Below are 20,579 nucleotides of genomic sequence, written 5' to 3' on the forward strand. Positions count from 1 at the left end.
CTGTAACTGGGCCTGCAGGAAGAAGGCAGGAAATGGAGAGATGCTGGATTTGCAACATGCTTCTTTAGGGTTCGTAGCAAGAATTGTAAATGTTGAAAACACTGATTTGGAAGGGTGTGCATGTGTGTGTCCACCCTTTCACAAAATCCATTCAACTTATTGCAGGAAGGAGCTCTGGTGATCATCAAAGGGATGTGTGGGGTGAAGATGGTTTGCCTGGCCGGGTCCCTGGCAATCCTCATAAGGATGTGGCAGGGCCAAGCATCTTTGTACTGGTGCATTCTTTTGAGAATCACTGGGGAAATGGGAGGGGGATGGCCCCCTTCTTGAAAGTATTGGAGGGGGACCTGGCCCCCATGACCCTCCATAGTTGGTGCCCCTATATGTTACTATGTTATGTACTTTTGTGTTTTTATATTGTAAACTGCTCTCACATAGCAGATCACATTAGGATGCAGCTATAGCTAAATGTTTAATGGCTACCTGTAAGGATGAAGAATGCAGTGACGCTTTGCTTTAATTGCTGGCAAACACAATGCGTGTCAATAAAAATCCACTTGTTTCATGAAAGAAATGAAGTTGTAGTTTACAGGCATGTGTTTGAGATGCTTGTTTATGTAATGCTTGCTTAAGGTGGGAGATGTGTACCAAAGTGAAAAATTGTAACAATGGGAATAAATTAACTACAACAACAACAATGATAATAATAATATTTATACCCTGCCCATGTGTCTGGGTTGCCCCAGACACTCTGGGTGGCTACCAACACATATAAAAACATATTTTTCAGGTGACACTAGGTAAGCTCGAATCCTTCTCTCTGTCTCTTAAGAATTAGGCCCTGAAAACAATGTTGCTACACCTCTGGGTAGAGGGTGGTATATAAATTCAACTAATAATAATAATAATGTTGATTGGGGAATTGTGCTTTTTGGATATCCCCCCCAACCAGGAGTATACTTGGCAGCTGGTAATCAAGATTATTCTCCAGAAGAGGACCTGCATGTTGAGCATGTGAGAAAACTGAATAGGAAGCACCAGAAACCGCTCTGTAATCCTCTTCTGTCAATTCCCTCCAAAGTTAAAAACTATAATTAGATGCAACGTGAACAGCCCTAGTAACTGAGGCTTCCCTGAGAGACTGACATTGGTTCAGGGAAATGTCAATGCCTAATTTAGAAAACCAATTTGACACAAGATCACAGGCTTAAAACAGCCTTTTTCTTTTTTGCTTACTGCCTTTACCATTCTTATGGCCGGTGTTGGAAAAATAAGGCATTTTCTCCAGTAATCAGGAACAAGCCTATTTTAGTGGTCACTGGCAAAAAGGAGAAACTTACTAGGGTTCCTAATAAGACAGAGAACTGATAAGGATTCTGGAACTGAAATTCTTCATACCAAGAAACTTCACTTAAGTCGAAACTTCCATTAACATTCTAAATCTGGTATTCAGTATTCATTAAGAAACAGAAGAGACCTCTGGTTATTTCATGTGGGCATTACTGCATGTCTTCCAGTCTCAATCCCCCCACTTCCCAATGAAAGTGCTTGCAAGATTGCTCTGTTTAAAGAACGTTTTCCATATAAAGAAGTGAAGAACTTCACACAGGTGCCAAAAGAGAGAAAAAGGGGTGGGTGCCTCCCACTGGCTTAGCTCCTCCACCCACTGCCAGTATGCTCCTTGTAACACATTGCCCAGTGAGAATGTGGCCCTCGATAGAAAACGTTTTCCTACTTTTGTAAACCTGTGGCTGTAGGTAATCACATTGTTCTGTCTTCTAGGCACTTAAATATTGAAACATGGTTTTCTCTCCTTTCCCTGTTTACAGCTTGTTGTTTCTATCTCCTTCTTTTACATGGTTCTTGCTTCTGAATTTTGAACAGCACTTAGTTGGGAAATTCAGGTTATAGAACACTTGACCGTTGATAGCGAGTAGCTCCTGCTTCCACAGTGTAGAAACAACGATGCATTTTAATTAGAACAAATTGTCTGACTCGTATCAATCTGTGAATGCCTGATCAGATTTCATTTTTACCTGACTAGGAAATCACTTGTGTACTATTGATCAGTCCCAATTTGAAACTGGATTTACGGTATATTGAGTAGGTTTAGAAGAATAGTCACCATGTGGCTTAACTTCAACTCTAGTACGTGAGATGTTAGCTGTACTTGGATGACTGAGAAAGCACACAATCTGCTTTAATAAAAAGGCCCTTAAGCCTGATAGTTTCTCTTTGTGCAGCTGCATATTTGCTCATTCAACATTAGCCATCCTTTAATGTGATGTGTGAGCCCAGGCCATTATATGCTTGAGCAACAGGGACTTCCAGAGAGACATGATCACTATACGGTTGGGCATCTGAATTGGTGGGGAAATTGCACCTTTTGAAAATAAATAGCTGGACTGTATCATTTACTAAGTGGCGGCAGGCTGCAATGCAAGAAGATGCGTTATCCTTTTGCTCTGGTGTGGCTTTGAGTGGGATTCATCTGTCAAGTTCTGTCAGCACAAGGCCTGCATGAGAGCTCCCACTTGCACAGCAGGTCTTTCCCCCTCCTCTTCATGCCCCCTGAAATTGGGTTGGGGGGGGTCAGAAAAACCCCACCCCCCAAATAGTGGGATGGGTGAGGGGGGGTGTTATTTCAACTGGCAAGCTGCAATGTTTTTGCACCAATGGGGCATTCGCCATAGCACAATGTTGAATCTCACCGTCTGTCTCCTGGGATGGGGGCAGCTGCAGCCCTAGACATTGTGGTGGTCACCCTCCGAAGGAATCCCTGTATTTTGTAGGTAAAGGAAGGGCAAGGTAGGCGGGTGAAACGAAGGGACTAATTGCCTGTCTGACCTAATGTTCTTTCCGTGCCACTTTCCGAGCTAGCTTGATGCTGTGGCATGACCTAAAGGCCACTTGAAGCTTTTCTCCTGCTGTCAGATAAAATTTGCTTTACCAGAAAACTACACAAGATGGATTGAGGCCTTTATGAAGGTGAAAGGAGCACTGTTGGACAGGGTTGGCTTCATATCTTATGACAGAGACCTCTGCTTGTGCTGAAGCAGTGCAGAAAAAGACGGCAGCTATTCCTATCTAAAACACACACCTGCTGGTTCAAAAGCTGTGAAAGATACTGTCTGAAAATGTAGTTCAGAAGAGATTTGTCATGCTCAGATTGATTTTTTTCTCTTCGAAAAACTAGGGCAGGGTTACAAATCACAATGAGGCTGTGTTCAGATGGCACTTTATTCCATCTTCCCAATGTTGCCTTTTCCTGATATTTTTCATGCTTTATGTCATCTTTCACGCAATGTAAAAGCCACTTCCAGAAATCTAGTGGATGAGTACTGCTCATTTCCGTGATACTTGCTTTCAGAAAGAATTCGCTTGCAGTCCTGTTAACCAGGAAAATTTGTGGGAGTTTTACACTGTAATTTTCCCACTGGTTTTCTTGGACCATGCATGTGACCAAGTTGGGTAGTATTCTTGCATACAGTTCTTTTCCATCATGCACATGGGGGATGAATTGGGAAACAGAAACACACATGCCATAAAAGGTGGCAACTGTCCCATGATGTCCATTGTGTCACACTGCAGGTGTGAATGAAATTTGGTGCTACATGGCTATGCACTGATGAAAAAGCCACAGTCCCACAGCACAACAGGCAATGTAATGTACAAGGAACATTAGAAACTGGAACAGAAGTGCTAACATCATAACCAGGAAGACGCATGCAATAATCTCCATGTCTGAGTGCACCCTGAGTCTTGTGGCATCTTTCAAAAGGCCAATTGATCCTCTCCTTTCTGTGGGTTTAGTCTTTGTGACAAAGGAAGCTGTTCTGAAAGTCCCACCACTGGGTAGGTAGATAGTTGCTGCCAAAGCTTATGCCATAACAAATCCATTAGTCTTTAGTGCTACTGTCCACAAGATGCTCCTTGCAACATCCTAAGATAATCATCTCTCTGAGGCCCTACCAGGAAAAAAGGCGGGGTATAAACGACAACAACAACAACAACAACATATTTTGAGTTTGGGGCCTTGATGTTACTGCGGTAATCTCAATTCCAGAAAATTATTGTTTGCTCAAAATACAGCTAACAAGCACTCCTTTGTAAGATAAGACAAGCAAAATATTTATACCATCAATATGGTTAGAAATGGCTGCCATCCCCGCATTGTATCTTTGTAACAGAAGATATTCTCAGATGATACAATGGTTTATTATTTTGAGTCAGGAAAATAAATTAAAATAAAACTTCAGTCTAGCTTCTTAGCTTTTTAAGGGTGAAATTATTCAAGGTATGTGCTCATATTAAGTATTTCCTCGCTTGAAGAGGAATGTGCCACATTTTCTTAAGGATATTTTTTATCCCAGAAGTAGATGCAGTAGGCCAGAAGATCCTGTTACTCCAGTCTACAAACTGGATGAAATAAATGTGTGTGTGTGTGTTTTGTGTGTGTGTGTGTGTATAACAGCATAACAACAACAACAATAATAATATAACTATATTATATCCAAAGTTCACAGGGTGGTTTATGGTATAAAAATAAATAATACATAACATAATAACAACCCCCCCTAACATCCCAAACACATTTAAAAAGCCATAGGTCTGGGCAAATAATGTTTTCACCTGCTGTCTAAATATATATAATGAAGGCGACAGGCAAGCCTCCTGGGGAGGGGGAGGGGGAGAGTATTCCACAAGTGGGGAGCCATGGCAGAAAAGGTCCATTCTTGTGCTGCCACTCTCCAGACTTCTCATGGAGGAGGCACACAAAGATGAGCAACACGTGACGATTTCAGGGTCCAGGTCTGTTCATATGGGGAGAGGTGGTCCTTGAGGTATGGCAGCACTGGCAAAGGAAGAGGAGTGCGGGGGGAGCACCGTCCCTGGCAGCGCCATCCCGGCAGGGTGCCATCACAGCGGCCCCCCCCGCCTGCTCTCCTCCCCCCGGTGCCGGAGCATGAAGCTCCGCCACTGTATGGCAGTCCTGAGCCATTTAAGGCTTCATAGGTCAAAACCATCACTTTGAATTGGGCTCGGAAACAAATTAGAGCAGTGAAGTTGTGACAGGATTGGTGTGATATGTTAAAACCATCTTACCCTGGTGAGCAACCTGGGTACTAAATTCTGTGCTAGCTGAAGTTTCTGAACATTCTGATCCCTGTGCATTCACCTAAATGTGGATAAAGCTTACCGGTATGTGGGAATCCTGCTTGTATAGATAGGACCCTAGATATATTTCAGTGGACCCAGGTAGGCTCTCTTCTGATGCTCTAGGTCAGGGGGTGGAGCAAGCCACCATATTGTGATTCCCTTCTCCCATATGAATTTCCTTTGTCTCTCTTGAATGTCTGTGAAGATGCTGGTGTCTTGCATGTCTTAAGCATATTGATTAATTTGCTGTCTCTCTTAATTATTTGCATCGGTGGAATTTCTGTTCAGCTTCTTACGCTATGGATGTTGGTTTTAGACCATGAGCATCCCGGGTAAAACAAAACAAAACAAAAAACTGGCCTATGGAAGTCTCTGCCAAAACCCATATTGAAAATTCCAGGATGTTCCAGGATATTGGAGGCGAAAAGTCATATCCTGCTAATAGACTTCCATATCCGCAAATTGAGTATAATATTATTTTTCATACTGCATCTGTAATATGGGGGCAATTGCTGGCTCTGTGTTGTATTGCTGATCTCTGGGCGTTAAAACTGCCAGCAGTTCTCTGGGTAAATGGAAGGTACCAGGAGGAATGTGGCAGAAGCGAGGAGCTGTTGGTTATTCAACAGTTTAAATGCAACCAGATCATTGGTTCAGCCTCCCACGTGTTTTCCCCTCCCTTTCCTCCTCCTCCTCCTCCTCCTCCAACCATACAACTAATTCTTGCCATTGTGAGCTGATCCTGGGTGCTACATTGACTTCTGCTAGGTTCTTTCCATCAACTGTCTTTGGGCAAATCTGCTCCATTTATAGCTGCAAAGAGCCTGAAGTTTCAATCCTAACTAACTTTATCTGGCTTTGCAATGATCCGACAGATTAAGCGCGATGGCGTTACGCAGGGGGAGGATGGGGGAGAGCGGAGCGCCAATAGCTGCCTGGGAACGGTCTAATCTGACACCACTTGCACTTACTTCTCCAGGGGATGGATGTCATCCTATGAGCTCACAGTTCATTAGTGGCCAAAACGGACACACATAACTGATGTTGCTTGCGTTATTTGCCATCTGCTGCTTCAGCAAAAGGTTTTGTACCAAAGTATTTCTCTCGAGGATCTGATTTGGACACACTTGGGTGGGAAGGTCAGTTGAAGTCTTCCACTTCATCTTGGGTTTGGTCCTGTTCCAATTCCCAGGGGTTGGGTGCTGCCTCTTGTCAACAGCCAACACCACCTCCCTGTTTGCTGTGGTGTGAGCACAGCAAACACCCCTTCCCTCCCTCTGAATGGTGATTTCTCCTGATGCTGGAGCCAAATATCTGCTGCATCATCTGCCTCTCCAAGAGGAGCCCCTTGCAGAGATTTTGAATTCTGTCTGAATTTTTTTAGGAGCTGATCCTGCATAGAAAGCCCTTCCACATGCAAAATGTGGCAATGGCCTGAAGTGGGATGGTTTGTAATATAAGGCAGCCCTCCTCAATCTGATGCCCTCTAGATGTTATGTGATTCCAACTCTGACTACCCCTGACCATTGTCCATGCTAGCTGTGGTTAGTGAGAAATGACTGTAAGGCACCAGATTGGGGGAGGCTGATATAAGGCGTTGACCATCATCACAGAGGCACAGGGTTTGGAATAGTACCTTCCAGTTGCTGGAAATCCCTGAGATTAAGAGCCATTTAACTGTGCCCCCCTCCCAATAATTCAAGGCTTTTCAGGGCTTTTGTACATCATGCATGCCTATAAGCAGCACTTTATACATTCTGATCTGCACACTCTTACAGTGGACTCTCCTTTTAAGAACCTGGTAACATATAAAGCCTGAATTCTGTCTCTTAGAAAGTCAATAGTTGTAAGAAGTGGTATAGCCTGTGCGGTTTTCAGACAGCATTCAAAATTCACCAGGTGCATTTTGCACCTGGCTATCAGCCACTTTGTAACCAAGTGAAGATGCCCAGGCGCCAGGATGATGCCTGACCTCTCCATCATCTGGAGGTGCATGCCTAAGGATCCTTGGATCTTGATTGTTTTCCCACACTATCAACACATCCTGAAGAATTCTATCCATTATATTGTATCTGCACAAAGAGAATGAATTCAAGGAACCAAAATGTTGTATTGAAAAATAAGTATTTCAAGCCACCTGGCCCAAAAATGGCAACTAGGCATTCTTTTTGGGTAACCTTAACTCTGGTATAAGGAGCCATTTGGTGCCTAGCTTATATATTGGAGTTTCTAACACTGTTTTCGAATATGACTAAAATACGTATTTATTTCAGATTTATCCCACCCTTCCTCCAATAAGTTCAGGGCACCTTACTTACCTTATTTACTCAAATCTAATGCCCACTATTTTTTTGGGACAAAATTACATTGTGAAAATTAAGGTGCACATTAGATTTGATGGCACATTTACATTCTCCAGCAAATACCTTTTTTGGTTTCAAGGTTCTAAAAATTGAGGTGCGCATTAGATTCAATGGCGCATTAGACTCAAGTAAATATGGTAGTTCTCTCAACCCTCTTTTTCTCCTCGGTCTCATCCTCCACTGCTTGTTTCAACAACCCTGTGAGGTAGGTTAGAGAGCAAGGTCATCTGTTTAGCTTCATGGCTGAGTAGGAACTTGAATCCAAATCACCATGGTCCTAGTTGTTTTGGAGTGTAGAGAAGTTACACTCAGTATTTGGTTAAAGCTGGCTGAACCCAGTCCTGAAGTTTTGTAAATAATAGTTTCTTGGGACAGGAGGTTGGTAACTATTGTGAATTTGCAGCAGGCAGAGAAATTTAACCCTTTCTGCTTTTTCTGCACTTGCTCCTCAGGAACTGCTATTTTGCATTAGGAGGAAGTTTTTCATGGGAATGCCAAAGAGCACGATTTGCAGAAATGATTTTAGTTAGGACCATGGCAGGGGAGGAAAATGTTAATTTCCTTCTTCCCCACTTGCTGGGAGTCCAATTTTCATTTTTTTTTAAAAAAAACCCCGTCCATTATTTAAAACAGAAAGATCAATTTCATATTTTATCTCATTTGGCCCTCTGAGTTGAACTATTGCAAACTCAAAGCTGAACTATTAAAAATACATAGTAATTAATTAATCAGGCTTCTTGGGAACTATAGCTTCACATAAATTTTGAGCTCGTACACATGTGCCCTGGACAGACCTTTAGCAGACAGTTCCATGCCTGTTTTTATGACCGCATTTTCTACATTAGTTGCTTGTTCTGTGTCACCTTTGAGCTTTTGTAACATTCTGAGTTCTTATCTTTGTTAAATGACCCTTTCCCCAGTTTAGAATTGATCATTTTACCTGTGAGTCAGCCTATGCTTTTTCAAATGGCTCTTTGTATTAGCTATTCCCTTGTTCTAATTGAGGATGGTAGCTAGGAGCCAAAGAAGTGTGCAACTCCTTCTGTGTTCTCAAAGAAGACTCTGCATTAGGGTTTTCCAAACTGCTGCGTAGAAGGACTATGGCGCAAAGCTTAAAAATCTTTTAAAAACACATTCTATTTCCTTTCAGATTTGCCATTTACTCTTACACTTTCTGTATTTAGTGTGAAACTATAAATATGACCACCTCAATATTTTGAAAGAGCTACCAGAATTTGCTCTTGGAGTTTGATTTTACTGTCTCTCACTGCGATAGCTATTGGAACATGGAGCTCTCTAGACCCCTTATCCAGAGTTGTGCATATCCTAGAAAGGATTGAAATTTTGTTATTTGGCTTTTCAAATGCATTCTGAAGACACACACACTTGACTATCCCAATTCTTCCCTGCTCCCTCTTTGCAAACTGTAAATTTTGTCAAGTAATGCTGTATTGCTATGAGAAAATTGATTTGAGGTCTCTTTAAATATGTGCGGATAAACCTTAATCTTCTCAGCCTAATCAGGGGATGTGTGGAGCAAATGAAAAATGACTTGGCAGATTGATCCTGCATAGTGCTGAGTTCACCTGCCTGGCTGTTTGCAACCTTGGTGAAGGTTGCAAGCAATCGTGATGGATAGAAGTGTTGTGTGTGTGTGTGTGTGTGTGTGTGAGAGAGAGAGAGAGAGAGAGAGAGAGAGCGAGCGTGTGAGCATGCACAGCATGAATTGTTACCCTCCAATGGGTAGCAGGATATTAAAAAAGGAGTAACAGACAATTGTGTACCTTTGATTTCTTATGCATGGTATGCATGCAAAATGCAACTTTTAAAATGCTGTCTCAGGAATAGTCTTCAAAATGTGCAGTTTGCATTCTGTTTATTATTTATTAGACTGCTTTTTAAGGCCAATTTGCTTCTCAAAGTGGTTTACAAACATGTGCAAATACAAACCCATAAAATATAACAGCAAAACCAGCTAAAACAATTGAAACAACAAATTCCAACAAGTTAGCATACCAATGAAATAACCCATTTAGCTTGGAATAATGGCATCTGATAGCTTAGATTAGCCCCCAAAGGGCACTATGAAGTAAGAAAAAAAAAAGGGGTCTGTAAGGCCTTGAGCAGGAGAACTTCCTCCCCCAACCCCAAAAGGTTAGGTGGATTTATAACAGGCGTGGTGGAAACACAAGTTGGTGGCCAAGTGCGTATCACATTCCCTGCTAACATAGCCTTCTGTGTTTCCAGACTGGTTGAGTTCGGAGAGCTCCAATTTCTGCAGAGGATGTTGCTTAGCTAGCCACCCACTCAGTGATTAAATACTGGTCTTCAGTGATGTTTTTGCACACTTGGACAGAATGATACTCTGAAATCTGAGTGCTTTGTGATGCATGTTGCAATGCTACAGAGAATCAGCTGTCTATATGTGTGTGCATGTATGACTAAATTCAAAATGACAGTGTGAAATGAACGGGAATCTTGGATCTCTTTCTAAATTCAGTGCTTATATACTAGGGATTCTTAGAGTTTAAAGTAGGCATCTCTAAGCAGGGCCTAAATACCGTATTTTTCTCTCTATAAGACGCACCAGACCACAAGATGCACCTAGTTTTGGGAGGAGGAAAACAAGAAAAAAATATATTCTGAATCTCAGAAGCCAGAACAGCAAGAGGAATCGCTGCGCAGTGAAAGCAGCAATCCCTCTTGCTGTTCTGGCTTCTGGGATAGCTGCGCAGCCTGCATTTGCTCCATAACACACACACACATTTCCCCTTACTTTTTAGGAGGGAAAAAGTGAGTCTTATAGGGCAAAAAATACGGTAGTTGATATGTGGGTTGTGTCTTGAGCTCTGTCATGCCAACAAACAAGGAGGTAGCCACATCTTCTGTATTTGTTATCAGCGTTGGGTGAATGAGGAGGTTCTTTATATACTGATTCCCCACTTTCCCCTCCAGGAATGCTTCTCTCTCTCTCTCTCTCTCTCTCTCTCTCTCTCACACACACACACACGGATAGTTTCTAAACAGCAGGAATACTAATGCACCCTAAGGAGAATGGCTGCACTTAGATGATACTCTGAAGTCTGAGCCATAGTGCGGAGGACTGACAATGACTCCCCCCTTCCTCTGCATGTAATTGGAAGAGATTAGAAACTTCTATGTTTGATTAACAGGAAGCCATAGTTTGTTGGTTACAAACTATAGTTTCCCTGCAAACCAGGAAGCTTTGATGGATCAGTTGAACGTATCCATGTAGCTTTAAATGACTACTAGTCATGATGGCTATAAACTACCCCCAGGATCACAAGCACCCTGCCTCTGAATAGCTAGTTGCTGTAGAGCAGCAAGAGAGGACTGTTGTCAGTATGTCCTGCTTATCGGCCTTCCACAGGCATCTGGTTGGCAAGCTGTTGGAAACAGAATACCAGACTAGAGGGGCCTTGTGTGTGATCTTGCCGGATTCATCAAACTTTCTTCTCTCCATAGGTCGGTTCCAAATATTATGTGTCATACATTATGTGTCACTGGATAAGTGCCATTGGGTTTGCCACTTGATAAGTAGCCATTGCTCATACCAGTTCCCTCATAAGTGGAACTTCATGATTTCATGCATGAGCTGCATCAGCTGGTAACATTTATAGGTGGTCATGTAAAATATTTTACATGCACATCTGAAACAGCCCTAAGCGTGATTTGTGGCAGCTGAAGCTATCTACATACATTACTGTTCGTGTCCTTTGCTGCTCCCCCCTTCAGTCACTCAAGCTGAACAGCCTTGGGTTAGCTGTGTGGGCAACTCCACTTTCAGCGACCCACTTGAATCAAGAGTGTTAAAAGGGAAGGGCTGATAAATAAAGTGTCTTGATTAAAATTTACTCCGCCTGGAATGGTGGGTGAACTTGATTGTTAAAAAGGACTCTTGGTACTAAGAGAGGCCTGGCTGGTTGCCATGGTTATTCCAAGCCTTCCTGGTGGCAGAATGATAACAACAGGACTCTCTCCCAAGCTAGTTCCAGTTCTGGCTGAAACTCTTAATATATTTTTTTTAAATCTGAAGATAACATTTATGCCTCCAGCATATGAATTTTCCTCTTTCACAAAATAGGTTATTTGTGAGAGGAGATTAACTGAAGTTTCTCTTGGGGGACCAGCACAGTGGTTTATATTGTCTGTTCAGCAGATTTTTCAGTACCACTCTTCTCCAGCCAAGGGCTGGACAAATAAGTTTTGCATGAGAAATATAGTCTGTGAGTCATCCGAACCCCCTTCAATTTCTATGTTGCATTTCCAAAGAGTTGGTAAACTGGTCTGCAGTGCAAAGTTAAGTAAATGAAGTGCAACTCTATAGTTTTGTATTTAGTACCACTTTATTAGCTGAATTTTTCTAACTATTAAACATTGGCTTTGTGATGCAGGAGAAAAAAGCACAGAGAAAACTACTGATGTTAGGAAGCTGCCTTATATCAAGACTGACCACTGGTCTATCTTGTCCATAGGGTGGCCATTTATGCATCACCAAAAAAGGAGGGTGCTTGTTTGCATATAATTTGCATATGCTTATATGCAAATTTAGAAACGTTCCTATAATTGATATAGAAATGCAATACATTTCATCATAATGAGAGGGACTGATCTGTGTGACAGCTCAGCTTGCTGTTCAGTGCTGTTGAGGGGCAAAGGCAAGGTTTCTGCTGTCCAAGGTCCAATCTCCCTTCTAATGGTTCATTTTCCTTTAAAGGCCTTAAAACTGGAGGACTATTCACAGTAAAGTAAGACATGCAGTCACTCTATTCATCCAGTACTGTCTTCTGCAACGGGCAGTGGCCATCCAAATTCTCCAAGCAGAGGGGTTTTCCTGCAGTGTTTCTTGAGATCTTTAAAAGCGGCATTCCCAGTGTTTGAACCTGCCCCCTGTTCTCTGCCACTCAGTAAAGCTGAAACTGTGATCCCCTCCTCTCAAATTGTCTTTTATTGGTTACAAATGTTCAAATTTTGTGACTTCAATACCCTTCTCTGTTCTCTTTTTCTGTGCATGTGCAGGTCCTTCAGAAACTTGGCAAAGCTGATGAAACAAAAGACGAGCAATTTGAACAATGTGTACATAACTTCAACAAGCAACTGGTAAGCAACTTTAAATATACGAACAGTCAGTCTTGACCATTCCTTAACTCATAGTTGGAACTGAGGCTGGGTGAGAATGATACCAGTAGGAGGAAGACATATTAACATAACTTCAAATTTCACCATATTCTTACATTATACTTTTAAGCCAGTACGACTAATCTTTTTTATGAAATGGGACCCCATCTTACAGCCTCCATATTTAACCATGAAGGGAAATATGTGGAATTTCATCCAGGCTGGCAAAGGAGAGATGGTGTGATCTGTTTTTTCTTCACCAACTAACTTGGCTTCCGTGCTAACAATTGGTGGAAGAAAGGGGCCTTCCTCCATGAACAGCATGGAAATGCAACAGACTGGCTATTGGCCAAGATGCAACAGACTCTTCTGTCCCTCCTTCACCATGAAGCTGTTAGCAATCTCCTTCAGTGGGGTTGCACAAGCACTTCTGAGCTGGCTTTGCACAATGGCAGAGAGCACAAATAGCAAAGAAACAACAGTAAACAGATCCTTGTGGCTTTGTCTGAGGTGGTTTGGCCACTGTGAGGAAAAAGCTGCTGTACTAGATGGACCTTTGGTCAAATCCATTGGGATTTTTTTGTTTTTGTTTTTTGTTATGCGTGTGCAGCATGCAAATGTAAAATGTAAAAATGCCCTGAAAATGATTTAAAAAACCCCAAAGCTAAAGCGAAAACCAGCCTCTTTCAGAACCTATAAGTTCATGTAGAAAGGCAGCTTGGAAATTTTGAGCGAAACAATTTGTGTGTGTGTGCTGAGGAAGGCTTCAGCAACGGCCTCCCTTGACTCAAAATAGCAGCCTCCCAAGGCTATCCTGTATTGCCTAACTCATTGAGGATATGATATGATGATGATTTAAACGTTGGGGCTTTATTCAGTGCATTTGCCTGGAATGTTTAATTTGCCTCACAATGTCCTGAAATGGCAGGCAACCGTGGGAGGGGGGTTGACCTTGTTGTTTGCAAGGCTTTTTCAAGTAGATGAAGACTTCAGTACTAAAGTGCCACATGCTGTGTGAATATGCAGCTACTGTGGTTATTATAAACCTTATGAACAAATGTTGACAAAGCAGCAGGAACGTTGCAGTGCAGATAAGTAATGTGAATCTAGCAGGTGCCTGCTGTTATATATCCCAGACTTGTTTCATGCAGTACTTGCAATAGTATTTATTAAAAAAAATTCCTGCTTTTCAGTATTTAGGTCTCAAAACAGCATACAATGACAAAAATATACAAAATTTTAAAATCAACATTAAACCCCAAAAATGTAAATCCTCAGAAATTAAAAAAATCAGAAGTGTAAATGCATATAATCACAATCAAAAGGGGCGAGGGATTGTTGGCTTTGCAGGCAAGGGGTGGCATAACTGGACTCTTGAGCCCCACAGGGGTGCCACAGAAAGAATGAAGTTGGTCAAGGGAGCCACAGACCCAAAAAGATTGAAAACCTCTGGACTAAGTTATTCAGGGCTTTGTACACTAGTACTAGAATTTGGCTTGGTGGCAAATAGGAAGCCACTGCAGGTATTTTAACACACATATAGTATGTTGGCAGTAGCTTCTTCTCATCATCAGTCTAGCTGCAGCTTCCAGACTAGACCCAAGGGCCCACTTCCATAAAGAGCATGTTTTAGTAATTCAGTCTTGAGGGTAATAATTTTCATGAGCCCTATGGAGACCTTTTGGCAGGGCTGGTCAGATGGGAAGGAAGAATAGTATGTGAGTTGTGAAACCAATTCTGGGGAGGGGCCCAGCAGCTTGCCAGGAGGAAGTTCAGTGACAGTGGATGTCCTGAGTGCCAAGAGAAAGGTTTTTGAACCAGGCTGTGCTCCAGTCTCTTGCTAGCAAAATGCTTCCCCCCTAGGTCAGACAGTGAACTCGCACTATTGACTTTGTCTTACAAGGATGTGATGCTGATTGTGGTGGCACGAGCAGACCCACAAGCATGCCTCCTGGCCCATTCTCACAGCTCAGGATGGGATTTCTGTGAACGATTGTGCCCGCCCTCCTCTTCAGAAGGGTAGCTCAGGGGGCACGTCAAGTCTTGAGACAATGTCTTTGCTTACACCTAACCATGTATCCTAGAGCTTTGCAATAATCTGCTAAGTGTGTACCTTCCAACTTGATATATGTTTAGGTCATGTAGCAAATTCTGGAATAAAACATTTTGTAATAACCAAGCAGAGAGTCTGAGTATTACGTCCACAAGTGGGAGCCAGGACAGTCATGGAGGTGTTAACTGGGAGAGGAACTGTATTTATTGCATGATGGGTAGGAAGATGCAAGAATTCTGAAACATGAGCACTTCCATTTTGATGTGCAGCAAATTAGTAAGAACACCACTAAATATATCGTTCTAAACTGATGGTGTGGACAAGGTTTTGAATGAATAGGGAAAAAAATGTCAGCTTCCCTCTGGTGCCAAATAGCAGCTTTTCTGTGATTATTTGTATGTTTTAAACATATTTTATGTATGTATATATAGTTTTAGTTCTGTTAGCGTTTGCTTGTTTTTTAATTATTATTTATGTTTTAGTGATTCTTGTTTTTATTTGTAAGCTGCATTGAGTACCATCAGGGGGGAAAAAGCTGGGGTATAAAAAACAAACAACCAAACAACATGGGCTTTTGTTGATGCTGGTACTGCCCTACATTCCCAACTGTGGTCAGACCACAAGTGGCTACCCAGTCCTTCTTCTCCCTCTCCCTCTCCTCTACATGTAAAAAGGGGCACAATTCCCACTCCACAAATGGATCTTTGTGGATAATCTTTTGCTTGATTGCCCAGGTCTCTGTATTTACTTCTGCTAGTATAAGTATAAAATAGCCCAGTATATGTTCATTGTTCATCAAGTCAGTTGCTTACACTTAGGCTGCTATAAGCAGCAGCCTATTTCCACAACCGTGGAATTATAGTTGGGGCAACTAGAGCACCAAATAAAGCTGATCCGGTGCAGCTAAAGAGCCTTCTGTATTCAAGCTGGTATCCCAGGAAGGATGGAAATGGCTTCTGGGCATCCACTGCAAAATGGACCGATTGTTTGCCGTGTTCCTGTGAAGACAGGCAGCTGTCTTTGATTTGCCCTGGGCTGAGAGTCTCTTTTTGTTACAGTCCATGCTGGCACATGGTCTGCTGCGAAAGTGGAAGAGATATAAACTTAGCTGTCTCTCTCATTGCACAGCGCTGTCATCTTTTTCTTTTTCCTGAATGGGGAGGGAAGGGGGGATCTTGTTCTAAATACCTTGTATGTCCATTCAGAGAACGACAAGCGTGCTTCCTTTTTACTCTGCGAATGGCACGAGATCTCCCTCCCTCTTTGCTTAGAGGCTGACTTTGCTACGTGACACACAAGCCGAACATGACTTGTTTTTTGGCAGCGGTGCTAACATTCCGGTGGTCTCAGACCCCTCTGGAGTTTGACGAGCAGCACAACTGGGGATGGTCAGGAGGAGGAGGATTCTTCCTCCTAGGATGATCTGCATTCAGTTACTGTCCTTTGCGCTATTTCCATCAGAATAAGCTGCTGTACAAAATCCTGCAGATAGCTGCATGCTTCCTCTTGCCATTAGAACCCCCCACCCCCAAAGCAAAAGGTGTATAAATACATTTTATTAAGACCCAGCTGAAATGTCACAGAGTAGTGAACAAGCTTCTGAGCCTCCCAGAACTTGTCTTCAGAGAAATTATTTTCAGTAAAATGGTAAAAATGGGGGCACGGGAGGAGAAAAGATGTTTCAGAGCAGGATTTTTAAAAAAGACCCACGGTCAGCAGTGTAAACAGAGTAGACAGAATATAGACTTCAGAAGACTAGATCAAGACTAGGTGCAGAGAAGATTTTGGGTTGTGCCAAGGGCTACAGGGAAAAAGAAGCAAGAACTGTTTTTCAGAAAACATAATAAAGGGACCCCTGACCATTAGGGGGGGTGACCATTAGTGACCGACTCTGGGGTTGCGGCACTTATCTCGCTTTATTGGCTGAGGGAGCCCGCATACAGCTTCCGGGTCATGTGGCCAGCATGACTAAGCCGCTTCTGGTGAACCAGAGCAGCACATGGAGATGCCGTTTACCTTCCCGCCAGAGTGGTACCTATTTATCTACTTGCACTTTGAGGTGCTTTTGAACTGCTAGGTTGGCAGGAGCAGGGACCGAGCAACGGGAGCTCACCCCGTCGCGGGGATTCGAACCACCAACCTTCTGATCAGCAAGTCCTAGGCTCTGTGGTTTAACACACAGCGCCACCCGCGTCCCTTAGAAAACATAATAGCCAGTAGCTATTTGCATCTACCTGTTGCTCTTTTATAAAATTCTTGATTAATGTTCACCTCTTGTATCAGAATTGATGCAATGAAACATGAATAGTTAAGCCAAAAGAGCAGAAAACAAGCTGCTCCAAGTACAATATATTCCCAAACTGAAGTTGACAATCCATGGGCAATATTGGCTTCTCCTTATGCATTGTGGGGCGATCTAGTTTTCTATGCAACTGTGGCACTGACCCACTTGCAATTGCTTGCTCAGATGTGATTGGCTCTTGATAGCTTACATAGCATTATAGTGGCAAAACATATCTGCTGTGACGGCCAATTACTACTGTTTGTGTACATGTCTAGAGTTCCTCACATCTATTAGGAACATAGACCGGTATTACTGGTTCACAGTGATATCCCTGTATTGAAGGGAGATGGGGACACTGCATCTTGAGGCTGAGAGAGTGGCTTATAAATTCAATGCTCAAAGGCAAGCTTTGAACCAAGGACCTTCTGCTTCACAGTTCATTTTATTCAGCTATGGCACCAAATTAGCTTTCAGTTCAAAGCTCGCCTTGGGCACAAGCTTAGTAGTCACATGAAAGCTGCTACTACCCCAGTCCCATTAGCATTATGGTAAAAGCATGTACCTTAAGGAAAGCTTGCTCTTCAGCCTCCCCAGATGTTGACCTACTGCATTCCTTCAGCTTTGCATGCAAAAGACCCCAGGTTTCATTCTGGGATCCAAGAAAGCTATTTTAAGATATATTCAATGTAAGATACCAGCATCTGATATGAGTGGAGCTGAAAGAGATGTGGATTGCCATAACTCAAGTGGTAGAGCATCTGCTTTGAATACAGAAGGTCCCAGGTTTAATCACCAGCATCTCCAGGCAGGGCTGGGAGATGAACCCTTGTCTGAATCTTTGAGAGCCACTTCCAGTCAGTGTAGACCAGGGTTTCCCAAACATGGGTCTCCATCTGTTTCTGGACTACAGTCCCCATCATCCCTGGCTAGCAAGTTTGGGAAACCCTAGTGTAAACAATGCTGAGCTAGAGGGACCAATGGTCTGACTTTGAATAAAGTATGGTATTTTTCGCTCTATAAGACGCACCAGACCGTAAGATACACCTAGTTTTTGGAGGAGGAAAACAAGAAGAAAAAAATTCTGAATCCCAGAAGCCAGAACAGCAAGAGGGATCGCTGCGCAGCGAAAGCAGCGGTCCCTTTTGCTGTTCTGGCTTCTGGGATAGCTGTGCAGCCTGCATTCGCCCCATAAGACGCACATACATTTCCCCTTACTTTTTAGGAGGGAAAAAGTGAGTCTTATAGAGCAAAAAATACGGTAGCTTCCTATGTAGCTCATAGGGTGGGTGGTGACCAGGGGCAATAATTTTCATCTGTGACACACTGATTGTAGAATTCCCTTCAACAAACTGGCTTGGTGTCTGCTTTGCTATCTCTTAGGGACCAGACTTGAAACTATTATCTTCTTCAGAAATACCGGTAGTTTTATTGCATAGCCTACTCTTTCCTTTCAAGAGAGCGTGTGTTTTGCATTTGTTAAGTTTGCATTGACTTTTTAAATTCTCACTGCAGACTTCTCGGGGGTGTATATTATTAAGAGTGGCACATAATGTTTATGTATTATAGTGCTTGCAAATGGATGCTTATCAAGAACTGATCCTGGTTTCGTGCATGGCAGCTGCTGACGTGACAAGCAGTTTTCTCATGCCTCTTTCTGTTACATCTGGAGCTGCTCGAAGGCTCTGCTTGTGCAGGGAGGCAGCCTTGATCTGCTGGCAGGGAACAGGTGGGCTGCATATGCAGACATTCCCTGCTTGTGGGAGTGGTTGGCAGGGAAAGCATCAATGCTAAAAATAATTCCCAGCATGTTCTTTTGACTTACAGAGAGAGTTGTGGTTGAGTTCAGAACACCAGTTAGGGTCTTCTGTGGGAGGGAGGAATGCTAGAAATGATGTTGGGCATGGACTTGTTCTGTTGGTTAGAGAAGTGAGAATATGGTTACAGCCTACTTTGGTCAAAGCAATAGCTCATCTGCTCTCCATAGGTCAACCTTTCCCAACTTGGTATCTCCAGAGTTTTGGACGACAACTCCCATCTTTCCTAACCAAGGCCATGCCGGATGGGGCTGATGTGAGCCATAGTCCAGAATGTTTGGAAGGTACCAGGTTGGGGAAGGCAGTTTCTTTCTCCACCCCCCTTCTAACTTTCTAATTTTGTGGTACTCATTTAGCCACAGAGACATTTGGGTGTGCAGGAATAATGAGCCTCTCTTGTGATTGAAGGGTGAAAAAGGGTTCCTTAAAGCAGCAAAGTTGCTAGCTGAAAATGTTCGTATCAACTGTCTAAATAGCAAATCTGTTCTCGGGAATCAACTGTGAGCTGCTGGGATTGATTAAACAACCTTATCCATCCTGCTCCTTTCCTTTTACTGTAAACACTGGGTTGGAGCACTATGTCAGTCTGTGATGGGTGAATAATGAATGATGCTGCCGTTATTCATTCCCTGTGAGGACTTTGAGGATGTGTTGGGATTTGCTATGAAATGACAGCTAGCAATCTGAACAGGTGAACGATGTAACTGTGCAAGAGACAGGCAGTTGTGCCATTAAATGGGGCAGGATATGGGGGCAGCCATCCAGGCAGAGCCCCATTCCACAGAATGAGCAGGAGGGACCCTCAGTACATGACTTTCTCACTTATTTCAAAATAAGTGAAATAACATACAATGCCATCCAAACAACCGGTAAGTCTGGAGTCTAAATTTAGTTTAAGATTACTTAACTGCACTACTTGAAAAAGGAGAATAATAGTAGGAAACGCCTCCTCAAAGCTTAGTAGCACCTGAGGCAGATGTTCTGTGAGTTTGCTCTCTTTAAAGCCCCCTTTACTGAGATGAAAGAAAAATTGAAATGCAATATTATGTATGACTGTCAGACCATGGCACCCCCCACCCTGTCTCTGCATCCTCCTTTTGGAAGGTCTTCAGCTGCTTTTGTGGTAGCAGAAAATCCTGCTCAACCATTTGTTAAATATAGCTGTGAAAGGGCAACCAGCACATGACGATCCTCTATCCTTTGTGTTCTTTGGAAATAAGTTGTGAAGACAGAACCATTGGGAGAGGAGAGGTTCTGCCATATCTGAAAGGTGTTGGAAATGCTGGTCAAGTCTGAGAATAAAAGCTGGAAAAGGATCCCTCCCAAGAAGGAGTTGCAATTCAGCATCAAACTGGGGGCCCTACTTTGGCTGCCAAGTACTTGGTGGTGCTTGTAGTTGATGAAATTAAGGTTGTCGTTCTTGTTTGCCTTTCTCTGAAGTAGACTGTTGAAATAAGGGAACACTCTCTGATTAATCAAATGACATCATAAAAAGGCCTTAACCTGGCACGTAAGTGAAGGCTTTGTTTGGGGATAGTGTTCCATAAATGCAGCACTGCCACTAAGAAGGCCCTCTCTCTGTTTGCCACTCCCATGGTGAAAGCATAGTGAAAGGTTGATCCTAGAGATTAGGCAGGTTCACAGGGGAGAAGGCTGTTCTTCTAAGCATCCTGATCTTTGCAGCAGGGTTGGTGAATCTGTGGGCCTTCACTTGTTGTACTACAAATCTCACAACCCCTGACCGTTGACCATGCTGCTTGGGGCTG

At 42.9% G+C, this 20,579-nt stretch overlaps 1 protein-coding gene across 17 annotated transcripts in view; it reads left to right on the forward strand.

Moving 5' to 3' along the window:
- The window catches only part of BIN1 (bridging integrator 1), a 122,328-nt gene that overhangs the window by 42,467 nt on the left and 59,282 nt on the right, over nucleotides 1-20,579 (forward strand). For 16 of the 17 annotated variants that reach the window (XM_053402703.1, XM_053402712.1, XM_053402732.1 and 13 more), the window contains exon 2: nucleotides 12,564-12,644. In XM_053402703.1, the coding sequence (XP_053258678.1) occupies nucleotides 12,564-12,644 (81 nt within the window). Of the gene's footprint in view, nucleotides 1-10,917; nucleotides 11,010-12,563; nucleotides 12,645-20,579 lie in introns of those variants that run through there. The other variant, XM_053402765.1, reaches the window with a different exon arrangement.

The sequence above is a fragment of the Podarcis raffonei genome, chromosome 1, assembly GCF_027172205.1.
Source record: "Podarcis raffonei isolate rPodRaf1 chromosome 1, rPodRaf1.pri, whole genome shotgun sequence".
Lineage (NCBI taxonomy): Eukaryota > Metazoa > Chordata > Lepidosauria > Squamata > Lacertidae > Podarcis > Podarcis raffonei.